Source organism: Puma concolor, chromosome E1, assembly GCF_028749965.1.
Source record: "Puma concolor isolate L17-30 chromosome E1, mPumCon1.1.hap2, whole genome shotgun sequence".
Classification (NCBI taxonomy): Eukaryota; Metazoa; Chordata; class Mammalia; order Carnivora; family Felidae; genus Puma; species Puma concolor.
In genome coordinates this window covers 45,003,004-45,027,371 of record NC_141680.1, presented here as the reverse complement: position 1 = coordinate 45,027,371, position 24,368 = coordinate 45,003,004, and the positions used below count along the sequence as shown (strand labels likewise).

Here is a 24,368-nt window from a genome sequence, read left to right as displayed (position 1 = left end):
CTTAATGTCTGTTTATTTTGAAAGAGAGCAAGGGGGGAGGGGCAGAGAGAGAGGGAGAGAAAGAGCCCCAAGCGGGCTCCGTGCTCAGTGTGGAACCCGATGCGAGGGACTCGATCTTACGACCGTGAGATCACAGCCTGAGCTGAAATCAAGAGTCGGATGCTTAACCGACTGAGCCACCCAGGCGCCCCTGACAATCTCTTTACATGCCCCCAAATAAATGCTGGTGGCTTAGCGATAGGTGATGGAATATGGCACCAACCACTGGCCACCAACAGAGTCCCCCGAGGGGACAGTAGGACTGGGGCACAGCCCAGCAGGTTTGGCAGGGTTGGTAGGAACGGTTCCAAGCGGAGTGATTGGCCCATCAGTGCCTCTTCGGCTCTATTAGTTTGCTGCTGCTGGGCAAGGACACCTGTTCTCCTGGTGCCTGCTCCCGTTCCCCCAGCGTTTTAGTGAGAATGGCCCCCAAGTGTCTGTGTCGGTGTGGTGACTTCAGTGAGCCAACAAATAACTGTGTTGAAAGCACAAGACTAGAGAGTAACAGTAATCGGAAGCAGCGGCAGCAGCTAGTTCACTATTTGCTTACTTGGTGTCAAGGCCTGGGTTGGGCGTGTTGCAGTCTTAATTTCGCCCAACAGTCCGTGAAAACATACTTTATTATCCCCATCTGGCAGATAAGGGGACAGGGCTTAAAGGGTGTAGGTAACCTGTTCAGGTGCCCAAAGCCGCAAATCCAAAACTGCCAGGTAGGGGTTTAATCCAGGCCTGTTAACTCCAAAGCCTGCTGACGGTTATACTGCCCTGCTGCAGGGTGCAGGGGTATAGAGACGTCTAAGCCATGGTTACCATCAAAGAATCAATAATTAGAACGATGAGGATGGTGGCAGCTACTGTTTGTTGAGCACCTGCTTTGAGCCAGGCGCAGTACCAGGCCCTGTAGTCACTCTTAGGTCACAAGGGCAGAAACTCCTCATGCCAGCCCAAACTCCTTAATGAGCTGGGTGGAGCGGGGGCTGGTGGTGACTTTTTGAATAAGAGAGGTGGACACAGAGACAGAGCTGACGAGAAACCAAGAAGACCCATCTGTGCATAGTTGGGCTTCCCGAAGTGTGGGCCGGGATTCCAGGCAACTCCATTCTCCTGTTTTGGAATATTTCCATTAGCGCAAATGTGGTTCATAGAGTGAAGCTTAGAAAATGTTGTTTCTATAACACTACCTCAAATTTGCACAATACTTATTAGTCTCAAATGCTACCCTGCCATATTTCTTTTAATTTTTTTAATGTTTATTTTTGAGAGAAAGAGAGAGAGAGCGTGCGGGCAGAGAGAGAGGGAGACACAGAATGTGAAGCAGGCTCCAGGCTCTGAGCTGTCAGCACAGAGCCCGACGCGGGGCTCGAACCCATGAACCACGAGATTATGACCCTCTCTGCCACTCCTCCACTCGCACTCTATGTCTCTGTCTCTTGCTGTCTCCAAAATAAACATTTAAAAAAATTTTTTTAAACAACAATAAGCATTTATTCCTCAAAAAACATCTTTTTTAATGTTTATTTTGAAGAGAGAACAAGAGAGAGAGAGTACAAGCAGGGGAGGGGCAGAGAGGGAGACATAGGATCTGAAGCAGGCTCCAGGCTCTGAGCTGTCAGCACAGAGCCCAATGCGGGGCCCGAAGCCATGAATGGTGAGACCATGACCTGAGCCAAAGTCAGACGCTCAACCAACTGAGCCACCCAGGCGCCCCATTCCTCAAAAGTTTTGAGTCAAAATTTCGGGAATAGCTTGGGCACTTCTGCCTCTGGGTCTTTGGTGAGATTCTCAAGATACCACAGGGCTGCAGTCATCTGAAGGCTTGACTGAGTCGGAAGGGTCCACTTCCAAGGTGGTTCACTCACTTAACATGGCTGTCACGGGGGTTGGAGGGAGGCCTCAGATCCTTGCCATATGAGCCTGCCCACATGCTGTTTGACTGAATGTCCTCACAGCATGATGGCTGGGTACCTCCAGAGTGAGTGAGCTGAGAAAGAGAGACAGAAATGACAGAAGGTAGCCTTCCTATGACCTCACCTCAGACGGCACAGAGCAGCATTTAGCAGTGACTTAGTCACTAAATCCAGTTCCCATTCAAGGGGTGGGAATTTAGACCCCACCTTTTAAAGAGAGAAGAGTCGGGGTGCCTGGGTGGCTCAGTTGGTTAAGCGTCTGGCTTCAACTCAGGTCACCATCTCGCGGTCCATGAGTTCGAGCCCTGCGTCAGGCTCTGGGCTGATGGCTCAGAGCCTAGAGCCTGCTTCGGATTCTGTGTCTCCCTCTCTCTCTGCCCCTCCCCCGTTCATGGTCTGTCTCTGTCTCAAAAATAAACGTTAAAAAAAAATAAAAATAAAGAGAGAAGAGTCAAAGAATTTGTGCACATATTTTATTTCATTTTTTCTTTTTTTCCAGCACTCATTCAGTAGATCTTTATTTTTTTTCAATATATGAAATTTATTGTCAAATTGGTTTCCATACAACACCCAGTGCTCATCCCAAAAGGTGCCCTCCTCAATACCCATCACCCACCCTCCCCTCCCTCCCACCCCCCATCAACCCTCAGTTTTGTGAACATATTTTAAAACTACCATAGCCAGGAAAACAAACCATTCTAGATATTTCAAACACACACACACACACACACACACACACACACGCAAAGGTCATACAAGCAATTGGTGTTCACCACTGGTGGGGCTCGCAGTGGTGAAGGTCAGGGCCAGGGGAGAATCGCACCACTAGCTCTCAGGTTACTTTACCACAGTTGCTTTCCATAGATTCAAAGTTGCTGCTGCCACTCAGTCAGGAAACTTCGGGAAGCCACTGCTGGGGTCACTATAGCCCCATGGCCCCAAGCCTGAATGGTGGGGAGTATGGACTCCAACATTCAGCCTGCATGTCTGCTGCTGCAGAGGAGAAAAGCATGGCTTCCGCCTCCTTCCCGCCTTCCAAATCTCACACAGGTACGCTTTATTGGCAGAATTCTGCTGCCAAGGGAATCTGTGAACTATGGTTCGTGGGTTTCCAGGACCTGCAAAGAAGGGGCTAGAAATGGGTGTCAAGAGCCAACCAACATTATCCAGCAAACCCCTCCTGATGGGTGGGTGTTCAAAGGCTTTGTAAAAGGGGGGTGGTGTCCACATGGAGTAACCTGGTGGTCGTGTTTCTAAGTCAGAAACCCTGAAAGGTGTCATTCTAGCTGGGCAGCAGGTGAGGCGCTGGATGCTGACGACATACACTCATCCCCAGAGGTGACTGGAGAAGCGCCTGGAGTTGATTCTTAGTTTCATCTCTGGAACGTTCTCACTGGAATTAAAGCTGGATGGACTATTGGCAATGCGGTATCTGAGAAAACATAGCCCCCATTCAAAAGGGCTGCCAGAGAAAAGATCTCCACAGGGAAACATGATTTCTCAAAATATAGCCTTTGGACCTCTATACGCAAACATCCCTGGGATGCTTACTTAAAAAGCTGATCCTGAAAATAATTTAATTTCAAAGGCTGTTGGGGCACCTGGCTGGTTCAGTCAGTTGAGCGACCGACTTCGGCTCAGGTCATGATCTCACGGTTCTTGGGTTTGAGCCCCACGTCGGGCTCTGTGCTGACAGCTCGGAGCCTGGAGCCCGCTTTGGAGTCTGTGTCTTCCTCGCTCTCTGCCCCTCCCCCACCCCCCTGCTTGCACCCTGCCTCTCTCTCAAAACAAAATATTAAAAAAAAAAAATTAAAAGGCTGATCCCGCACACCTCCCCTGATGAAGATAAACAAAAGCAGACACTACTTAAAGTAATCCAGACAGAGTTCAGTCAGTAACATAGTATTGCAGTGCCGTAGGGGAAAGGGTTCATCGTGAGCAGGCACCCAACTGGGAGTATTACAGACGTGATGGGGTATTTCACAGGGAGAATGAGGGACTAGGGAAGGGAATGAGTGGGGGCTCTATAATCAGAAGTGAAAGATGACAAAAAGCAGGAAGGGACGCTGGCCCATAGGAGACCCATCTGGCTTTGCTGACACTTCTCAGAGTTAAGCTCCTGCCCTCTCACAGAAGCTGGGAGACAGGGGCCCGATCTTCAGGCGTCGGCTGGACTAAGCAGCCAATCCTTTAGACAGCCGGGAGTTTTGCAGGCAGGCACTTTAAGGGAGGCTAGAGTCCTACTAGGGATGCGGCCACGAGCTGCCAGCAACCATGCCCGTGGTTGTTCAAGTCTTCACAGGCCAAGCAAGGTTGAATCAAGAAGAGGGCTCGGAGGAGCCTGGCGAGCATTTGGAGAAAGAATCTGTCACCCTCCGAACCCACATGCCCACCCCTCCTGAGCCCATCCCCCAAACAGAGGGACCACTTTGACAGGCCTTTTTATGCTCACCAAACTACTGAAGTAGGACAAGGCGGACGGGGAGGTGGGGGAAGCAGAGGTTCTCCGGCTTCTTCAGGGCTGGAGGTCAGCAGGGATCTGTGGGCGGGAGACCAAGGGCAGAGCAGATTGAGGATGACCAGGAGGCTTAACTGGATTCTTAACCTGGGAGTCCCGACTGGTCATGCTGGCCGGCTCCTGCCCCCACGGAGGTCAGGGCCTCTCAGTCCTGAGGAGCACCAGGCACGACCAGCTCCGGCTCCTGTGGTCCTGGTGGGGGTATGTTGTTGAGACCTGGGGGATGGCGCGGAGCACCAGCTGGGGGGCGGGAGCACACTCATTCAAGAAGAAGAAAAGTCCGGAGGCCCGAAGCAGAGGCAGGAATGGTGCTTAGGCTGCCTGTGTTCCAGGGCAGCGGCAGAGAGCGGTCTGGCGCCACCCTGTGGAGGAAATGAAGATTTCAACAGTACAAAGGCCTCATCTGGATGAGGGCTACACCCCAGGGTGGTAGAGCAGGAAAACAGAAGGAGCCTGGCTCCCTGACATAAGAGCCACCGAACCAGCCCCAGATCCAGTACTTAACCGGATTATCATATGAGAGATCAAGAAGCTGCTTCTTAAAAAAAATTTCTTTTAATGTTGACTTATTTTTGAGAGACAGAGACAGAGCATGAGCGGGGGAGGGGCAGAGAGAGAGGGAGACACAGAATGTGAAGCAGGCTCCAGGCTCTGAGCCGTCCGCACACAGCCCGACACAGGGCTCGAACCCATGAACGGCAAGATCATGACCTGAGCCAAAGTCAGACACCTGACCGACTGAGCCACCCGGGTGCCCCCAAGAAGCTGTTTTTTAATTTAACCCACTGTTGGGGCGCCTGGATGGCTCAGTCGGTTAGGTGTCCGACTTCAGCTCAGGTCAGGATCTCACCGTTTGTGGGTTCAAGCCCCACCACGGGCTCTGTGCTGACGGCTCAGAGCCTGGAGCCCGCTTCGGACTCTGTGTCTCCCTCTCTCTCTGCCCTTCCCCCACTCAATCTCTGTCTCTATCTCAAAAAGAAATAAACATTTAAAACCAAAAAGAATTAAAGGGCGCCTGGGTGGCTCAGTCGGTTAAGCATCCAACTTCAGCTCAGGTCATGACCTCGCGGTTCGTGAGTTTGAGTCCCACGTCGGGTTCTGTGCTGTCAGCCTGTCAGCGCAGAGCCCGCTTTGGATCCTCTGCCCCACTCTCTCTGCCCCTCCCCCGCCTGCACTCCCCGCCCCCCGAAAAAAAGGATTAAAAAAAAAGAATTAAAAAAAATTCACTTAACCCACTGTTGTGTCGGGTCTCTACCGCAGCAGCTGAACCTGTACGTAACCTGATAACGGAGGGAGTCCATGTATCTGTTATCTTTTGCCACAACAGTGCTAACTAATAAACCATCCTCAAAACTCAGGAGGCTGGGAAACCGATTCTCACAGGTTGGCCGTTACCGCTGTACTTTAATGCCCTGCTGGCTGGATCGGCGCGGCTTCTCGCTGCTGGTCTTGTCTCCCTGCGTTGCTGCCGGGACCCAGGCTGAAGAGGCAGCGGCTACCCAAGAGAAGCGGAAGAGAGCAAGCACTCTTGCTCTCTTCGAGCCTAAGCACGGAGCCTCTTCGAGCCTCTTCGAGCCTAAGCACGGAACCAGCCCCAAGCCCCAAGCCAGGGGATGGGAAAGTACACTGTGGCCACTAGGAGACACAGCAGGAGCGGGGATGCGGGGAGGGCCCATAATTCTCTCTCCCAGAATGTGACAGAGTCGTGGGTTAGAGGCTACGACACGGTGGCCCTGCTCTTCTAGGCGTCACCTACGAATGGCGCGGAGTGAAAGATAGCGTCCGTCCATGTGAAGACTCAACCGCAGTTCTCTGTTAGGTCAGGAGCCCTGACAAGACAAGAATCACATCTCCTTCCTCTTCCCAACGCCTAGTGCCAGACCCTGCCCTCAGGGCTGACTCGGGGATATTACTGGGTGAATCTGAGACCATTTCTTCACTCTCTGCATAGGATTCCTTATGTAATACAGACTGACCTCCTAAAGGTCAGCACACAGTGCTATGTGTTTGCCCCCAAAGCTGCAAAGGGACCGTGCCATTGGGAACTGAGATGTGTACCTAGGTCTGTCTACACCGCATCCTGGATCCACTGCCTCCCAGAGGGACCTCCAGAAGAAAGGACTTCTACAAGTTAAATATCGCAGACTCCACACTCCAAAGGAGAACCGCTTGAAGAGAGCCATGGTTGACGCTAAGGAATGCCACCATCACCACAGAATTCCAGGCACCGGGCATGTGGGTAGAAAGTATATTTTAGGGCAGTGACTCATGGTAAGTCGTTTCCTCCAGACCCTAAAACGGACTATTCCACGTCAAGCTGTCTCAGGCTCAGGCTGATAACAGGGCAGCCACAGGGGACCTAATGGGAGCTGCGTTGTCACGGTCCAAGTCTGTACACACCGCTTGTATAACCTGCCCAAGTTCGCAAAGACAATGTATCAGTCGCCGCTCTTTATGCTCCAAGTGAAAGAAATCCAACTAAAATATGCTTAAACCAAAAATGTCATACAGTGTATCGGCTCACATAACCGGGAAGCCTAAGATCTTAAAGCTGGCCGCATCTAGCGCTCAAACGTCATTCTCTCCCCAGCTGTCCCTCAGTTGTGCTTTCCTCCATGATGGCTTCAGGCTTCAGGATGCATGCCCCAAGACTGCAAAGATAGTCGTTAGTAACTCCAACTCTCCACTGAGGTTGAGCAAGCCTCATAAAGGAAAGCCAGTCTTCAAAAAGCCTCTGATTGGTCTGCTTGGACCCTGTATCTGGTAGGAGGAGACCCTGATTGGCCAGCCATGGCCACGTGCACCTGCAAGGTGGGCCTTAAACCAGTACTTAAGTCTCTGCTAGGGCACAGGAACTGAATAGAAAGTCAAGAGAGGGGTTGTCTCACGGCAAGTTGAGGGGGTGAGGTGACAAATGGAAGACCAGACATTGAGGCTAGATTGAACTAACCCTAAGCCTAAACTTTGAACAGGCTTTCACACGTTCATAGATGCTATTGCGAGTAAAACACAAATTCACTTAAGAGCAGGAGTGCCTTCATAGTAACTTTTGGTCTTTCTGTATTTTTTGTCCCAATTAATAGATATCGAAAGGATACCTACGATCACGAGCAGGTCCAAAGACCATTCTATTTTTTAATATTAGAAAGGGATTCTTAACTGCAGATTAAGAGAGAGAGTGAAGAAAGCAAGAAGAGAAGGGAGCCAGGAAAAGCCCAGCCCAGGAAGCAGCGAAGGAAGGTTCCAGGACAGCAGCGTAGGACAGGTCAAGGAGGTAGCCGAGGGGAATGGCACTAACTGTCATGCCAGAGCACTGGAGCGGAGTGGAGGAGTGATCGTGGCGGGCAGCACAGAAAGAGAAGGAGAAGAAATTAAACCCCGGGGGGTCGGGGGACAGAAACGAGTGCCATCGGACTACATGAGTAAGCTCTGCGGTGAACAATACTTGCCTAGTCACAATTCTGCAACCACTGTCACTCGTGGGGCAAGAGTGACAAAAGTAAACCCCAAGAATGGAATGGGTGGGGGGTGTTAAAGACCTAACTCCTTGCCTGTGTTGCCAGGAAGTCCACAGACAGTGTCTAAAATGGATGAATCAGAGCACCTGGGTGGCTCAGTCGGTTGAGCGTCTGACGTCAGCTCAGGTCACGATTTCACGGTTCGTGGGTTCGAGCCCCGCATCGGGCTTTGTGTTGACGGTGCAGAGCCTGCTTGGGATTCTCTCTCTCCTTCTCTCTCTTTCAAAAAAAAAAAAAATTAAAAAAAATCTTTTAAATGGAAGAATTAAGAGCTAGAAACACAAGATAGGTGGAGATAAGCACCCGAAGACCCAGCGAGAGGTAAGGAGGACCGAGGACTGGTGAGCTGCCCCAGGAGGGTGGGGATGGTCGAGGCAAGAGGCTGCTGCGGGTCATTCTGTTTCCTCACCATTTCATTTCGTACTATTTGAACTGTAAACTACGTGTGATAACATTTGGGAGGCTTAAAGAGTCCATTCTTTTGTCAACTGCACCTCAAAGCTGTATTTGTGTCCAACTTTATTGAGATAGAATTGACAAATCATTTTTACGAACCCTTTAAATCCGTTTCTTCAAGGAGAGTGGGAGGAACCAGCTTCCTGCAACAGAAGCCATGAGAACATTACCTATTCCGGTTTCAAAAGAAATGGTGGCATTAGTCCTACTTAGATGATTTCGGTCAGAGACCAAGTAAGGATACATCTGGGGTTCCAACAAGAGAGGCTCTCACTGCAGTGCTCAAAGACCAGTTAGAAAACGGAGATCTGACTGGACTGGGTAGGTACAAATTAGCCAAAACTGTAATAATAATAATAATAATAATAATAATAATAATAATAATATAGCTAGTTATCCTCAAGTGCTTACTTCAGACCGGAAACCGTCCTGAGGATATTATCTTCTTTAATCCTCAGGGCAACTGATATTTTCCCCAATTTACAGATGAGGAACTGAGGCTCAGATAGTTTGGGGAACTTCCCGGAAGTCACACACTCTGGCCCCTCTGCCTGAGGCGAAGGGGCCTCAGAGTGTTGTGATTTACTTCTCTTTTCTAACCACCAATCAAACTTAGAAGTTTCTATCTCTGGTGCCATCTCGAGGGGCCTATGAAAACCACTGACTGTGGCAGTGGTCTCAGGCCCACACTTGCTGGGTTGTGCTGGGCCCCGCGCTGTCTTAGGGAAGGCCTAGAAAACGGTATGGGGTAGAGCCGGTATTCAAACCTAAGCATTCCTGGCTCCAAAGCCCACTTGCCCGGCCACTGAATTATGCTAGTTCTCCAGCTAGAATCAGAGCTGGGTGAGGATCCCACCCGTAGTAATTATGAGTTGTATGGCCTTGGGCCCCCAAGTTCCTTAACCTCTCTTAAGCCTGTTTTATCATCTATGCCATGGGCATAACAATGGTGCTTACCTTCAGGGTGGTTGCTAAGGATAAATCAAAATTCCTATCTGGCAACTAGGAGCCTCTGTTTTCCACACCTGTTAAATCCCTTGCCCTCCAGCTCCTAGGTTAAAGAGAGATCCTCACATTTTCTCACCCTTCAGATCCACGGGTGGGAGGGCAAGAGACAGAAAAGGTCTGGGCCAAGGCTAAATGCTTGGGCCTCATCCCAGAGTGACTCTCCAGGGCAGGGGCGGGGTTCAGGAATCGACACCTTAAACCCCCGAGAAGTTCAGATGCCTGCAGTTCTCCTGCCTGGCTTTGAATGACTATGCCTAGTGCTTGACTCTGACAGACCAGTGCCTTTGTGAGCCTCTGAGCCCTTCCTGCGCTGGCCTCCAGCTCTGTCTGTGCCTCCTCCCTTTCCCCATTGCCCAATCTGTCTTTATCTCCCCCTTCCATTCTGATCCCCCTCCCCTTACTCTGGCCTTACTTCCTAGCTTCCTCTCCACCTCTCCGTGCACCCTCCCCTGAGCTCAGTCTGCATTCCTACCCACCAGCCGTTTCTCTACCAGTCTCTTCGCCGGCATCGGCATCGCCCTTTCCTGTGTCCACCCGGGAGGCTCAGATAAAAGGTGCTTCCGCCAGGATAACCTTCCAGGCCTCTTCTCTGGCACCATGGCACTTTGCATGTACCTTTATTATTGCTCAAATAACAGGGTAATGGGAGATTTTTTTTTTTCCGGCCTCAGACTACCTGGTGGACTCGTGGCCCATGAATGGTGGAAACGTGCGCCAGAGTAAGATGGAGAGAGGAAGACAAGCCCGTAGACTTTGCAGAGGGGCCGAGAGGCCTGAGAAGTAAGAGAAGACCAGGAGACGGGGGCTCCTGAAAAGATAGACAAGAGATTACCATGCGGGGTTCCCACAGCTTTTGCAGACAGCGGCTGCGCACAAATTCATTGGAAGAACTGAGGAATGTTGCTGGCTCCATCTGGGGGAGGGCATGCTTGTATCAAGACACTGATGCTCTTGATGTGCTATAATTATAACCAGAAACACTATCCTTTTGCCCAGGAAGCTGGATTTCCTAGTAAATTCCTTACTTTCCAAGTTGTTTAATGCTAAGATAATGCTTTGCTTCTGTGTCCTTATTTATTTATTTTTAATGTTTATTTACTTTTGAGAGGGAGAGCACATGCGAGGGAGGGGCAGAGAGACAGAGACAGAGAGAGAGAGAGAGAGAGAGAGAGAGAGAGAATCCCAAGCAGGCTCTGCACGGTCAGCGCAGAGCCCAATGCAGGGCTGGAACTCACAACTGTGAGATTGTGACCTGAGCCGAAGTCAGACACTTAACCGACCGAGCCACCCAGGCATCCCTCCGTGTCCTTATTTCTAACTTTCTGTTCAACTGTTAACCATACTAAATGTACTCAGATTCATCTAGTCTAAAATCGAGGAGAGGTGGTTCTCGCTCCTAGAGAGAGAATTATTGAAGAGGCAGCCCGCACACACTCAGGTGCCACATCTCCAACAGCTGGTTTTATAAATGGAAACAGGCACTGGGACCCCTTCTTCTCCCCTTCCCAGCAAGGCTGATGGAGAGCCTGGCCCAGATCAGTGGAGCTTTCTTCCAAGAACTGTCCCGTTCCCAGACCAGCCCTGTAGACACCCCCAAAGTCCCCCTGGACCTGCAGGTAGCAGTACCTCTCCACCCCAGTACTCACCCCACACTCAGGCCCTAAGATCCCATTTGACCTAAGCCTGCAGGTATGAAGTGTCCAAAGCACAAGACATCTCTCCCCACCCCCACCAACACACACTCTTGACCTTTTGTTCCGAGTCCATGTGAAAGAGAAATATCAACTCTACCAAGTAAAGGAAACAAACAACTTCCTGGCTAGATGAGAATAACCAGAACCTTAAGCTTCATGCCTGGGGGCTGACGGGTACCTAAAGGTGCTCCCTTGGTGACAGCGGTGATCAAAACCTGTATGCTTTTCCTGAGAACCACCAGGCGGGAAGCACCTACTGCACTGATGCCCTCAGGGAGGCAAAACTAGGGTAGACGTTATTGGTCCGATTTTACAAGTGGGAACCTTCCGGGCAGGAGGCCAACAGACAGCCTCAATGGTAGATAGTGCTGTGCCCAGGCAAGGTCATGAACCCAGAAGGCGGCCGGGATCTAGTGAGACGCAGACACTGCTGGGGGCGGGCAGTAGGACACGTTCCGCCCCACACTGGTGGGCTAGCCCGGTGGTCTCGCCTCTTCGTGCGCATCTCCGGTCGCAGAGTCCCCAGCCTCCCAGATCACTCACCTGCTCTGGGGCTGGTGACTTGGGCTTTCCCGAGCGCTGGCCCCGCCCCGAGGCTCCGCCGGCCCTGCGATTGGCTCCGCGGTCCGGGGGCGGGGCCGGACGCCGAACCAACGTGATGGCGTCAGGCGCCGCGAGCGCCGTTTCCTGTTGTCGCTGGCCGGGAGGCCGCAGCGCCTGGTCGGAGGCTTAGGGGCTGCCGTGGCCAGGAGTGCCCCGCGCCCCGTCCCCGCTCCCTCTGGTGAGTTAGGGGTCAGAGGGCGAGGAGGGTGAGAAGGGACGGCGGGGCCGAGACGAGAACGGGCGATGGGTCACCAGCCCTGTCCGTGATCGCAAACCCTTGGTTGCTTTGAAACTGTCCTGCTTCCGAGCCTTTTCCCTTCCCCGCCTGAGCCCCGCACCCTACCCCACTCGGACCCGAGCCTTCAGCCCAAACAGCCAGTGCTGACCCGTCCCCTTCCTCTTCTTCACCCGTGACCCGAGCCCAGCCCTTACCCTCACCCCTTCACCACTGGTCTTGCGTAAGTGCAGCCACACTCGACCCCACGGCAGCCCACTTCCAACCCCTAGGACAGCCACTTCCCTCCGCCTGCCTCTGACGCATCTCATTCTCACCCCTCAACCCCTTTGGCGTTCCCAGTGCTCCACGCAGACCTCCTCGAACCCCCCCTCCCCCCTCCCCGTCTTTCTGGCTTACCCCTTTTCAGGCTCAGCTTTCTTATCCCAGCCCCCCTGCTCAGCCCCCCAAGGTCTGCTCAGCCAAAACACCCACCTCCCCCCGCTCATTTAATACCTACCACCACAGTAGATGCCCTATTGCTCTTACCCCCCTCTTCTTGATAACTCTGATCTCAGCCCTATCTCAAGTCTTGTATGTATCTTCTTGTCCTCACCCACTCAACCCCTAACTTCCAAGCCCACCACGTACTTTCTTTCCATCCCCAGCCAGCCTGAGGACACTTCATTCCTGAGTCTTTGCTAAACCACCCCCCAACTCTTGCTGCCCTAGTTCCCACCACCCCTACCCAATCTTGTTAGACTGACGTCTTCCTATCCCCATTTCAACTCTTCATCCCAACTCTGTGCCCATTCTTCCCTTGATGTGGTCCCCATTTGATCTGAGAACCTAGTGCAGTCCCCTGCCGACCCCACCTGCTTTCTCAGAGCCAGGCACTTGCCGAACACCTCAATTGATGCAGGGCCTCAGATGGTAAGTAAGTGTGGAGGAGTAGAGATCCTTCTCCCGTGGGTCAAGTGCTTTTCCTGGATGTCAGGTCCCCTGTAGCTGTCCTTAAGGATTGTGTTCCTGGCATCCATATTACATCACTCGCGTTGGCTGCTGGAATGGTAGGTATCATCCAAATACCTGGAAGGTGAGGGACAGCTACTCATTCAGCTGGGGCAGTGGGAGCTTATCACTTCCTTTTGGGTGATGATCTGGAGAAACTCCAGGGGTTCCACTGTGTGGGGTTGGCTGTGGTCACAGAATCATGTCCATGTGTATTGCCCTGCCGCTTAGAAAGGACCCTCACCCAGTGCTCCTCCTGGCCAGAACTGGTTGTAGATTGGTCCCGCTACCGAATGTGCCAGAGGTGACGTTACATGTTGTGAAGAGTAGAGATGAGTGGATCCTGGGGACGCCGAGGCCTCCGTGGAGGCTGTTGAATTGCTTCCTCTTTTGGCAGGTGCTGGAGCATTGAGTTTTGACCATTTTGATTACCCATGAACACAGAGAGTCAAGTTATCTCAGAGTAGCTAGACATTCTTGAGGCACCCAGGCTCCACTGTTAACATTTATAATCTCCTGGGATTTGGGGGTGCACCTCCCCTCTAAGTTCTGGTGACCAAACTCCGAAGGATTGGCCATTTGACAGCCATTGTAAAGGACCCCAAAGAAGACCCATTGTCTTTGCTTGCATTTGTAGTCTCACGCCTTCGAGAATCGGATGGCCTTTGACCTTCAATGTCCCCTTCCGTTAAGGTGTGATCTCTGAAGGGTTTCAGCCTGTTGGCAGCTTGGTGTAATGGAAGGAGTTCCACAGTGACCCCACCACTGAAAAGTTGTATACCTCAACCTCTTACGGTCTGCAACGGTCTGAGCCTTTTTATTTTACTCATCTGTTCATTCAGCAAGTATTTTTTGAGCACCACCGTGTGCCGTGCACTGTTTGAAGCATTAGAAATACAATGGTGAATGAGTCAGGCAAAGGTCCTGCTTTCATTCACTCAGAGTTTGGTCCTTGCCAGAATCTTAAGGGACCTGGGACAAGAATATGGGAGAGATGGGTGTTGTTGGATGGAAGGAGGGAGGGAGGAAAGAAAGATACCCAGTGTTCCTAGACTTCACATTTCTGGCCTCCCCCACTAGCCTTTGGACTGGGAATCACGAGCTAGAAGTTGCTTGCCCTCCAGCTGATATTCAGTTGCTTTGTTGCCCTACCCACCCCCCCCACACACCCATCCCATCCCCCACAGGGCTCTTGTCTAGAAATCCGACTTTCTTCAGGTAGAAGGAGGTGCTGTTTACTCAGCACTCACATGTCTGAAGTATCCGCTGTCTTTCTGAATCAGAAGATAACTTTGTCATTTGTTTCCAACTGAAAACCCTGACTCATCACCTGGTAGAGCAGCTGGAGGGCTTAAACACCGGCCTGTTGTCGTGCATAGCCAGGTGCAGGATCGGAGTCAGGCCGTAGAGACGAGGCTGTCGCGGATGGCGGGGAAGTCTCTCAGAAGAAGAGGTTGCTGTTTACTGATGAACGGAGTGTTTCGAAAGTGGTGAAGCCAGGTTATCCATTTCTTCTTTTAATGTAAGTCTCATCTGAGTCCTTCTCCTCTTTTCGTTCTTCCTTAGCCTCTGGAGGAAGTGAAATTGGATGTTTATAGAAGGCCAGGCAGTATCACGAAGAGAATCAACCACAACGATTCCTTCCTGTGTGTTGGAACGTTTGAGGAGGGACAGCTCAGAAACCTGGCTGCCATGGAAAGGACCTGTGGTCAGCTAGGTGGGGCCACAGATCTGATGGGAAAGATTGTTTCTTGTCCGTGTTAGGCCTTCTTTGATAAGGTGGAGCTTCTGAAGAGTCTGTGAATAATAAGTTTGCCTGAAACTTTTTGAACCAAGGACCTGGGACAGTATGAACTGGTGAAAGGCACAGAGCTTGGAATGAGAAAATTCTGTCCCTCACCTGAGGCATGTTTCTACTGAGCCTCAGTTTTCTCTTCTGTGAATGAGGGATAATCATCCTTCTCTCACAGGATTGTTTTAAGAATTAAATGAGGATAGAGAATGAGATCCTGTGCCAGAGTGAACCGATACCGAGGGGCAGAGGTAGACGAAGGGTGGCTTTAGAGTTTCCTAAAGGCACACGGCACTCACCTTTTCTGCTCAACTGTATCAGGGATGTTTGAACTCTCTACTTGCTCTCTTTATTCTGGGTCTCCTGAAGACCCACCCCTCTTTCGTTTGCTTCTTGGTGTCAGTGAAGACAGTTCTGAGGATAGAAAGTGAAACCAGTCCCATAGCATGGTAGATGGGGGTCTGGCCCACCCAAGGAGCCTGCTGGAGTGCTGACCTAGCAGTCAGGAGACCCAGAGCCCAGAGATCTCACATCGTAGATGGTCGTGGTCCTGCCTCTGAGCCATTGCCTGCCTTCCTGAGGCGTTCTAGCACCGACAGGCCTATGTAGGGAGCTTTGGCTTCCTGCAAAGAAAGATGTGCCTGGAACTTTGGCCTGACCCCCACGTCCCAGTTCTGTTTTGTGAATTGTCAAGTGGCCATTCTTCTAGGTTTCTCTGCACGGTTGTCCTTTTGTGACGTTCCTGACACTGTTTTAGGTCACAGTTGTCTCTTGTCTGGCCCTGCTCTGACCTCAGTGTCAGTTTCCTTTGTTTTTTCAGCAGACCCTGACTTGGCCAGAGCACCCACTTAATGATAAGCCTCCCTCCCTCCAGTGAATATTATATTCAGTTAATTAGTTGATGAGGCCTCAATGGTCCTCCTCTTCAGATTGCTGAGGCCCAAGCCTTGAGGCCGGCTGAGGGAAGGGCAGTTTTAGGGCTTGAGGCTCTGCCTAGAAGGGCAGGCCCCCGGAATTGCCAAAGGGGATTGGATGCCAGGGTCTCAAAGCCAGAGAGCCTGAACTTGGCCTGCAGGGCTGCGTAGGGTAGCCTTGAAGAAACCCAGCCTCTAGGATCAGGCACGGTTTCAGGACCGACTCTGTAGTACGTCCCCTTCTCCCGGTGCCCTGGTGGCCAGAGCATGGAGCTGGTCTCCAGCAAAGGGTCCTGAGGATTCCCGGTGGGTAGGAGCTGGGAGAGTGGTGGAGGGAGAGACAGTGTGATGGGCTGTGGCCAGGGGCTAGTGTTCCTCCTGTCAGTCTGTTGTGCGCTGACCAGAGCTGGTTTCGTGGGGCCCGTCCTCCACACACCTGTCTCCCTTTGCATGTCCTTACTTAGGAAGGTCGGCGCTGGGTCCTGTTCACCCTCTGCCGGATCCAGAGGCCAGGGCTTGAATCAGAGCGTCTTTCATCATTTAGGGCCACCCTGCCGTTCTCCATGCCTCGCTGTTCGCCTGTAAACCTTTCCTGCCAGACTCAACCCGATGCTCCCTTGCATCCCGCCACCTGGGCCCCCGGCCGAAGAGGCCTCCTCCCAAGACTCCCCTGCCCCCTCCCCAGCCACCCCTTGGCCCTAGCTCACACCTGCCTCTTCAGAAGGGTGGATGTCATCCTGGCCGAAGGTGGTAGAGCCCGCCACTGATCAGCCCTGGGATCTTGGGAAGTTCCTTGACCTGGGTCAGCTTTGATTTCGTATCTGTTAGATCTGGATAATAAAAGAGCTCGCCTAGGGTGGTTCCAAAGAATGGATGAAGCAATGTGTGTAAACAGTACAAAATCCATTCAGCATGCCTCCATTTGATAACTTCTTTGGGCCATCGGTTTTTGAGAACAGAGACAGCGATGACCTGTTTTTTGGTGTCCCTCCATGCTCGGCAGTGTGGTCACTAGAGATCTGTTTAGATGGGAATGTGCCTACCCAATCCTGGTCCGTCCAAGTGGCTGGGGCGGTCCAGGCGAGCCAACAGCCCCCCCCCGAGGCTCAGGTTGAGGCCCCCCCCCCCAAGCCACCCCCGGGGGGTGGGGGGGAGCCAGTGCCCTGAGGGATTTACCTGTGTACTGACTTCAGGTAGTTGAGCAGACTTATTCAGACAGTGGCCTTTGCCTGTAAGGCTTGGCCACATCCAACCGGGGTAATAGACACCATTTATCCTTAGTACCGTCAGGCCCTGTGCTGGGCGTTTTCCACATTCATAACCTCCATTTGAGACGTCTGCCGTGGTGCCCCACCTAGCATGCCTAAGTGGTTAGTGGCAAATCGAGATTCGAACCCGTATTGTTTCCCTTAGGCGTGTCCCTGTGCTGCTCCAGCTGGACCCTCGTGCCTGGAGGGGAAGCAGCTATGTAGCAAGAGGCCCTCCCTTTGGAAACTTCCTTCGGTTGTGCTTGTCCCCGCCGAGCTGGCAGACATCGGGCTGGCACAGGAGTCGGAGGCTCCGAATGTGAATTGTGAGCCCCTGCTTCCTGGTCCATGTGGGCTCTTGGCACCTCCAGCGGCAGCATCCCCCTCGCACCCTTAGTTCTGTATCCAAATCAGCCCTTCATTCCCTGCTTTTTTGTGCCAGCGTGTGGTGTGGCATACAGAGGCCTTTCCATGCCCTGATTAGGGTGGACCCACCCATGGCACATAGGATTCCCCACCTCCTGAGATCCGAGCCCTCAGATTTCTTCTCTTCCCTTGTTTCCTTCCTTAAAATCCACTCTTGGCTTTTACTTTTGAATTCAGAGGCCTTTGCATTGCAGTTTGAGGAAGATGGGCTGACCCGCTGCCTGCTGGGGGAGGGGGAGAATTGGCTGCGGGTGGGGAGCTGGAACCTGCTCATCTGGCCGCCGCCGTCTGTCTCTGCAGGTGTCATGTGATTCTCCGAGGGAGCTGCAGTGTGAGCGGAAATGCTCTCGGTGGTGGAGAATGGACTGGACCCCCGGGCTGCCATCCCGGTAGGCAGTCGGAGAGGCTCAAGGGTGGGGAAGGGGGCACGGGACAGCCATGTCGTTGGTTTTCCTCACTTTGAAATGAATGAGTACTGTCTGGAAAGCGAGGCCTCGGGTTGAGAAAGAGTTATAGCAGAAGCAGGCTCTGAGGAGATCCTGCCCTTTCTAGAACATCTTCTTGGTGATGGAATGGGAATTGATAAAAAACGACGGATTTTTTTTTTCAACGTTTTTTTGTTTGTTTGTTTGTTTGTTTTATTTATTTTTGGGACAGAGAGAGACAGAGCATGAACGGGGGAGGGGCAGAGAGAGAGAGGGAGACACAGAATCGGAAACAGCCTCCAGCCTCCGAGCCATCAGCCCAGAGCCTGACGCGGGGCTCGAACTCACGGACCGCAAGATCGTGACCTGGCTGAAGTCGGACGCTTAACCGACTGCGCCACCCAGGCGCCCCAAAAACGACGGATTTTAATACGGGCTGCCTAAAGACCAAGGATTTCTCAAAGGAAGTCATACATATGGGGCGCCTGGGTGGCTCACACGGTTAAGTGTCATGATCCTAAGCGGCTCATGGTCTTACAGTTTGTGAGGTCAAGCCCTGCATTGGGCGCTCTGCTGTCAGAGCAGAGCCTGCTTTGGATCCTCGGTCCGCTCTGTCTCTGCCCCCTCCCCCACAGGCACATACACGTATGAACATTCTCTCTCTCTCTCTCTCTCTCTCTCTCAAAAATAAGTAAACATTAAAAGAAGGGGCAGCTGGGTGGCTCAGTCGGTTGAGCATCTGACTTCGGCTCAGGTCATGATCTCACGGCTCATGGGTTGGAGCCCCGCATCGGGCTCTGTGCTGCCAGCTCAGTGCCTGGAGGTTGCTTCATATTCTGGGTCTCCGTCTCTCTCTCTCTGCCCTCTCCCTCTCATGCTGTCTCTCTCTGTCTCTCAAAAATAAATAAACATTAAAAAAAAAGAAAAAAGAAAAGAAGGCATTAGGGTGGCCTGGGTGCCTCAGACGGTTGAGTGTCCATTTGGCTCAGGTCATGATCTCACGATTTGGGAGTTTGCTGCTGTCACCACCTAGCCCACTTTGAATCCTCTGTCCCCCTCTCTCTTTGCCTCTCTCTCTCTCTCTCTCTCTCTCTCAAGTCAAATAAGCAAACAATAAAAGAAGTATATGACCCTAAGTCATATGAAAAGATGTCTAACATCAAAAGACTGCATACTGTATGACTTCATTTACACAAAATGTCCAGAATTGGCAAATCCATAAAGACAGAAAGTAGATTAGTAGTTGCTAGGGGTTGAGGGAGAGGGGACTAGAGAGGAGTGACTGCTCATGGGCACAGTGTTCCTTTTTGAGAGAATGAAAATGTCCTAAAATTAGGTAGTGGCTGTAGTTTCACTATTCTGTGAATATACCAAAAATCACTGAACTGAATAGTTTAAATGAGTGAATTTTATGCAATGTAAATTGTGTCTCATTAAGCTGTTATAAAGAAAAAAGGAACAGGGGTGCCTGGGTGGCGCAGTCGGTTGAGCGTCCGACTTCGGCTCAGGTCTTGATCTCACGGTCCATGAGTTCGAGCCCCGCGTCGGGCTCTGTGCTGACAGCTCAGAGCCTGGAGCCTGCTTCGGGTTCTGTGTCTCCCTCTCTCTCTGACCCTCCCCCGTTCATGCTCTGTCTCTCTCTGTCTCAAAAATACATAAACATTAAAAAAAAAATTTTTTTTAAAGAAAAAAAGAACATTCGAGTTTTCTAAGAACATTAACATGAACTGTTTGGGCTAAGATAAAAATAAAACAGTAAAATATTTATCCATAATCCTATCAGCTAACAGTTCAAACCAGGTTTTCTGTATTCCCTCCCAATCCTTTTCCAAAACACATAGGTAATTTTGACATGCTTATATTATGACAGAACTGTCTTTATCTTTCCAAAGGATTTTACATATATGTATTTTATAATTGATTTATGTAACAGACCTTAACGGAATACTTACACGTGTCAGGAACCAGCCCAAGTGTTGAGGATGCAAGAATGAAAAAAAAAAGCAAGTCCTGCCCTCAGAGTAATCCCCCCACCCCCCAACTCCTGTGCTGTAGGTCAGGAAGTATTCGTTCCGTTTAACAGATGAGGAAATTAAGCTCAGGGAGGTTAAGTGAAATGTCTGCAGTGACCCAGCTGTTGACCAACAGAGCTGAGACTAACATCTGCCTCTGACTGCCAGGTCAAGGATCTTTCCTTTTTTCTTTCTTTCTTTTTAAAGTTTATTTATTTATTTTAGGGGCGCCTGGGTGGCTCAGTCAGTTAAGCGTCCTGTTTCGGCTCAGGTCATGATCTCACGGCTCGTGGGTTCGAGCCCTGCATCAGGCTCTGTGCTGACAGCTCAGAGCCTGGAGCCTGCTTCGGATTCTGTGTCTTCCTCTCTCTCTGCCCCTCCCCCCCTCATACTTTGTCTCTCTCTCTCTCTCTCTCTCTCTCTCTCTCAAAAATAAACATTAAAAAGATATTTTTAAATAAATAACGTTTATTTTATTTATTTTGAAAGGGAGAGTGAGCATGAGCAGAGGAGGGGCAGAGGGGGGGGGGGGAGAGAGAGAGAGAGAGAGAGAGAGAGAGAGAGAGAGAGAATCTCAAGCAGGCTCCACACTGTCAGCACAGAGCCAGATACGGAGCTCAAACTCAGAAACCGTGAGATCACGACCTGAGCTGAAATCAAGAGTCAGATGCTTAACTGACTGAGCCACCCAGGTGCCCCTAGGATCTTTCGTAATGTGGACCATGCTCCTGTTTTCTTGGTGTTTTTATGGTTCTAAAGTGGCACTGGTAGCCTCTTCATGGAATCGTAGACCCCTAAACAAGGTGGAAAGCTTCACCCCTGCCCTAGATGGATCACCCAGGCTCCCACACCTGTAACTATGATGGAGCCGGTATTTAAACACAAGATTTCTATGGCTATCAAATCACTGAAGTTCGGTTTAAAAAGCAAAACAAAAGAAAAATATACAAATATCTTTGCAAAAAAATAACTATCTCTGGGGGGTATAAGTACGTAATTTTCCTTTTCTCCTCTATGCTTTGTCTCTGTTTTCTTTCTTTCTTTTTTTAACATTTTTTTCCAACGTTTATCTATTTTTGAGAGAAAGAGAGAGAGCGCGTGTGTGCGTGTGCAAGTGGGGGAGGGGCAGAGAGAGAGGGAGACACAGAATCCAAAGCAGGCTCCAGGCTCTGAGCTGGCAGCACAGAGCCCGACGTGGGGCTCGAACCCATGAACCGTGAGATCACGACCTGAGCCGAAGTCGGACGCTCAACCGACTGAGCCACCCAGGCGCCCATCTTTGTTTTCTATGATTAGCTTGTGCTAGTTTTGCTGTATACACACCCACAGGTAGACGTGAGACGTGTGTGGGTGTGCGTGTATTTGGTGATAAGCACTTCCCTTCCAGGGGTCACCGCAGGATCTTCTAAGGGCCTGTGTTATGTCTGACACTGACTAGGTCATCAAGAAGAAGCTAGTGGGATCTGTGAAGGCGTTGCAGAAGCAGTACGTGTCCTCGGACACAGTGGTCACTAGCGAAGACGGAGATGCCAACACCATGTGCAGTGCCCTGGAGGCTGTATTTATCCACGGCCTGCATGCCAAGCACATCCGAGCCGAGGCCGGAGGGAAAAGGAAGAAGAGCGCCCACCAGAAGCCTCTGCCTCAGCCTGTCTTCTGGCCCCTCCTGAAAGCTGTCACCCACAAGTGAGATCAGCAGGGGAGGCTTTGCTTTGGGGAGGAGCTTCAGTGTGGGTGACCCTGGGCTCTCCCTCTACAGCTCTATGGGAAAGCAGCAGAGATGCTCTGTGTTCTAGAATGGAGATGGGTGAGATAGGGGTTATTGTTAGACCAAGCCTCAAGAGCCCCTCAGCGCACAGGCAATGGCCTGGGGCTGCTCAGGTCCCTGGCTGGTCGCCTTTAGCAGGAGCCGCCTTTTTGCCACACCGTGGCAAAGTTAGGTAGTTGGAACAGAGAGTGTGTGGCCTGCAAAGCCTAAAATCTTTACTAAGTGGCCCTTAACAGAAGAGGTTTGCTGACCCTGCCTTGGAATGTTTGAACATCTCTATGCTAAGTATTATATCCTAAGAGGCTGTGGCATTTTTTAAAGCAGTGGAATCCAGATCATCTGAATATCCACCCTGGGTCGTTTGCCTCTGCGGCCCTGGCCCTAACTGCCTGGGCTTTGGAGCAAGCAGCTGCTGGCACATTGCCTCTAAGGGCTATTAAATGCCACCTTCAGCCTGAAGGTGCCTTGTCGGTCTGTATCTTCCTTTTCATGCTGACTGCCACCGCCCTATCTCAGGTTCTTACCTCACTCCTAGGTGGCAGTGGCTTTCTAATTGTCCCCCTTATCTCATTCTGTCTGTCCTTAGGTCAGCTGGTCCACATTTATTGAGCTTAAGCTGGTCCACATTTATTGAGCTTAAGCTAACCCGAGCTCATTCCCTGAGCCCTGTGGAGCACGCACGCCTATGGGCGAGACGTGCTCAGGGCACTGTGATGGTCAGAGGAAGGGCATTTACATCAGACCAAGGATTCGGGAACTGAGTTTGGTACCTGATCTTATCCCGACCAGCCCACCCAGAAGTCTGCGTGACTGCGGTCGAGTCATTTCCGGTGTAAAAACTCTCAGGCTCCCCAGTGCTAGCCTGGAGTCCCATTCACTTCGTTGGGGCCCCAGAATCTGTAGCCTGACCACGTTCCCAGGTGATTCTGACGCACAGCCAGGTGTGGGGACCCTTGCCCCACTTTGCCTCACCGGTTGGATGCTCGAGACCCTGCATCACCTGACTTTGCAACCCAATCAGCCGCTCCTCCTCCTCCCCGTGCTGTAACGGGAGTGCTCACCACTTGCTGTCAGTCCTTGGTGCCTAAGGTTCCCCTTCCATCTTTGCCGCTTGAAATCCCTCAAGGCCCAGCTCAATGCCTTGCCTATCCCTAATCCCTATGCCTAATCCCTCAATGCCTTGCCTAAGGCATTGTTCTTACTGCAACCTGGAAGTGATTGCCTTCCCCCCACCCCAGCTCTACTGACAACAGGGTTCACCTCCGTGTGCCCTTGAAAGGTAGTAACCTGGACTGAGGGCAGGACCATGTCTGTATCCTGTATCTTCACGGCTCCAAAGACCTGGCACTTAGGGGCTCATCAGATGTATGCCGGATGAGCAGGTGATGTCAAGGGCGCCTGGGGAGTTGTAACAAAAATGGCAATTATCCTGCATGACAGTAACCTCGAAAAAGTGGGGAGTTGTAGCTAAATATTTCTCAATTCCCTGTAGAACACTGCTCTCTGAGATTTTTTCCCAAGCCTGTATATACTTGCAGTCGTTATTACTGGCTCCTGCTCACCAGTGGATAAAACAATCCTCCGTGATCTGAAATCATTTCTTGAAACAAGCCTGTCCTCTCCACCCGCAGACACATCGTCTCGGAATTGGAGCACCTGATCTTTGTCAGCACGGACGTGGGCCGCTGCCGGGCCTGGCTGAGGCTGGCCCTCAATGACGGCCTGATGGAGTGCTACCTGAAGCTGCTCCTCCAGGAGCCCGCCCGCCTGTGCGAGTACTATCAGCCCGCAGCCCTGCTTCGAGACGCCGAGGAGGGCGAGTTCCTCCTCAGCTTCCTGCAGGGACTGACGTCCTTATCCTTCGAGCTCTCCTACAAGTCCGCCATCTTAAACGAGTGGACGCTTACCCCACTGGCTCTCTCTGGGCTTTGCCCACTCTCTGAGCTCGACCCCCTCACCACCTCTGGGACAGAACTACAGCGGAAAGAGTCTCTGGATTCAGTTTCCCATTCCTCAGGCTCGGAGGACATCGAAGTCCAGCACTCAGGCCATAAGATCCGACGGAACCGGAAGCTCACGGCCTCCTCCCTCAGCCTGGACACCGCCAGTTCATCCCAGCTGTCTTGCAGCCTAAACTCTGATAGCTGCCTACTCCAAGAGAATGGCTCCAAGAGTCCAGACCGTTCTGAGGAGCCCATGTCCTACGACTCCGACCTGGGGACAGCAAATGCCGATGACTCAGACCCGTCTCTGCAAGAGTGAGTGTCCTCCCCCCACTCCTTCTCCTCCCCCTGCCTTCCTTCCTTCCTTCTCCTCTTCCTCTTTCTCTCCCTTCCTATGGCATGTGACTGCCTGTCACTGAGCATTGAGCTCTCTAAGGGCATAAAGGAAAAGAGGACCGTGGCTCTTCCTCAGGGACTAGAGTTGCCGGGACTTATAACTGGAGGCAACATGGGGCAGCGAGGAGAATGGATTCAGGGAGGGCTCAGAGCTGAATCAGGCTCCGGCTCTGCCCCTGGCTGATCTTCGACAAGTTACCTAATTTGTCTGAGGCTTCGTGTAAAATATTATTGCCTCTAGGGCGGAAACTAACGGTTCGGAGTTAGATGTACGACTTCCAAAAGACGCAGTGAAGCCCAGCGCGTCAGGGTGCTCCGCTGCGACCTCCCAGAAGGCCTCTGAAGGACACAGACCCTGAATGAGGCCTGGAGGAGGTGGTGCACAAAAGGGGCCAAGCAAGTGAGTGGAGGAAGAGCACAGGGAGCAATGAACTTGACTAGAGAAGGGACCCTGGGCAGAGCTATCTCTTTAAAAGA

The 24,368-nt window shown here is 51.6% G+C and overlaps 1 protein-coding gene and 1 long non-coding RNA gene across 7 annotated transcripts in view; both read left to right on the top strand.

Annotated features, from left to right (window-relative positions):
- The first annotated feature begins 5,458 nt into the window (after positions 1-5,458).
- LOC147574405 (uncharacterized) lies at positions 5,459-10,498 on the top strand. Of its 2 annotated transcripts, XR_015243661.1 has the most exons (3): positions 5,467-8,303; positions 8,560-8,759; positions 10,118-10,498. It is a non-coding gene; the product is annotated as an uncharacterized LOC147574405 (long non-coding RNA). The 2 variants fall into 2 exon arrangements; XR_015243660.1 differs by lacking the exon at positions 8,560-8,759 and having other exon boundaries at positions 5,459-7,275.
- A 1,302-nt stretch (positions 10,499-11,800) lies between these two features.
- Positions 11,801-24,368, top strand: part of PLEKHM1 (pleckstrin homology and RUN domain containing M1) — a 47,619-nt gene continuing 35,051 nt past the window's right edge. For 4 of the 5 annotated variants that reach the window (XM_086685494.1, XM_086685493.1, XM_086685492.1 and 1 more), the window contains exons 1-4: positions 11,801-11,921; positions 17,648-17,736; positions 21,223-21,470; positions 23,184-23,810. In XM_086685494.1, the coding sequence (XP_086541620.1) occupies positions 17,689-17,736; positions 21,223-21,470; positions 23,184-23,810 (923 nt within the window). In that variant the 5' untranslated portion in view covers positions 11,801-11,921; positions 17,648-17,688. Of the gene's footprint in view, positions 11,922-14,307; positions 14,491-17,647; positions 17,737-21,222; positions 21,471-23,183; positions 23,811-24,368 lie in introns of all 5 variants that reach the window. The other variant, XM_086685491.1, reaches the window with a different exon arrangement.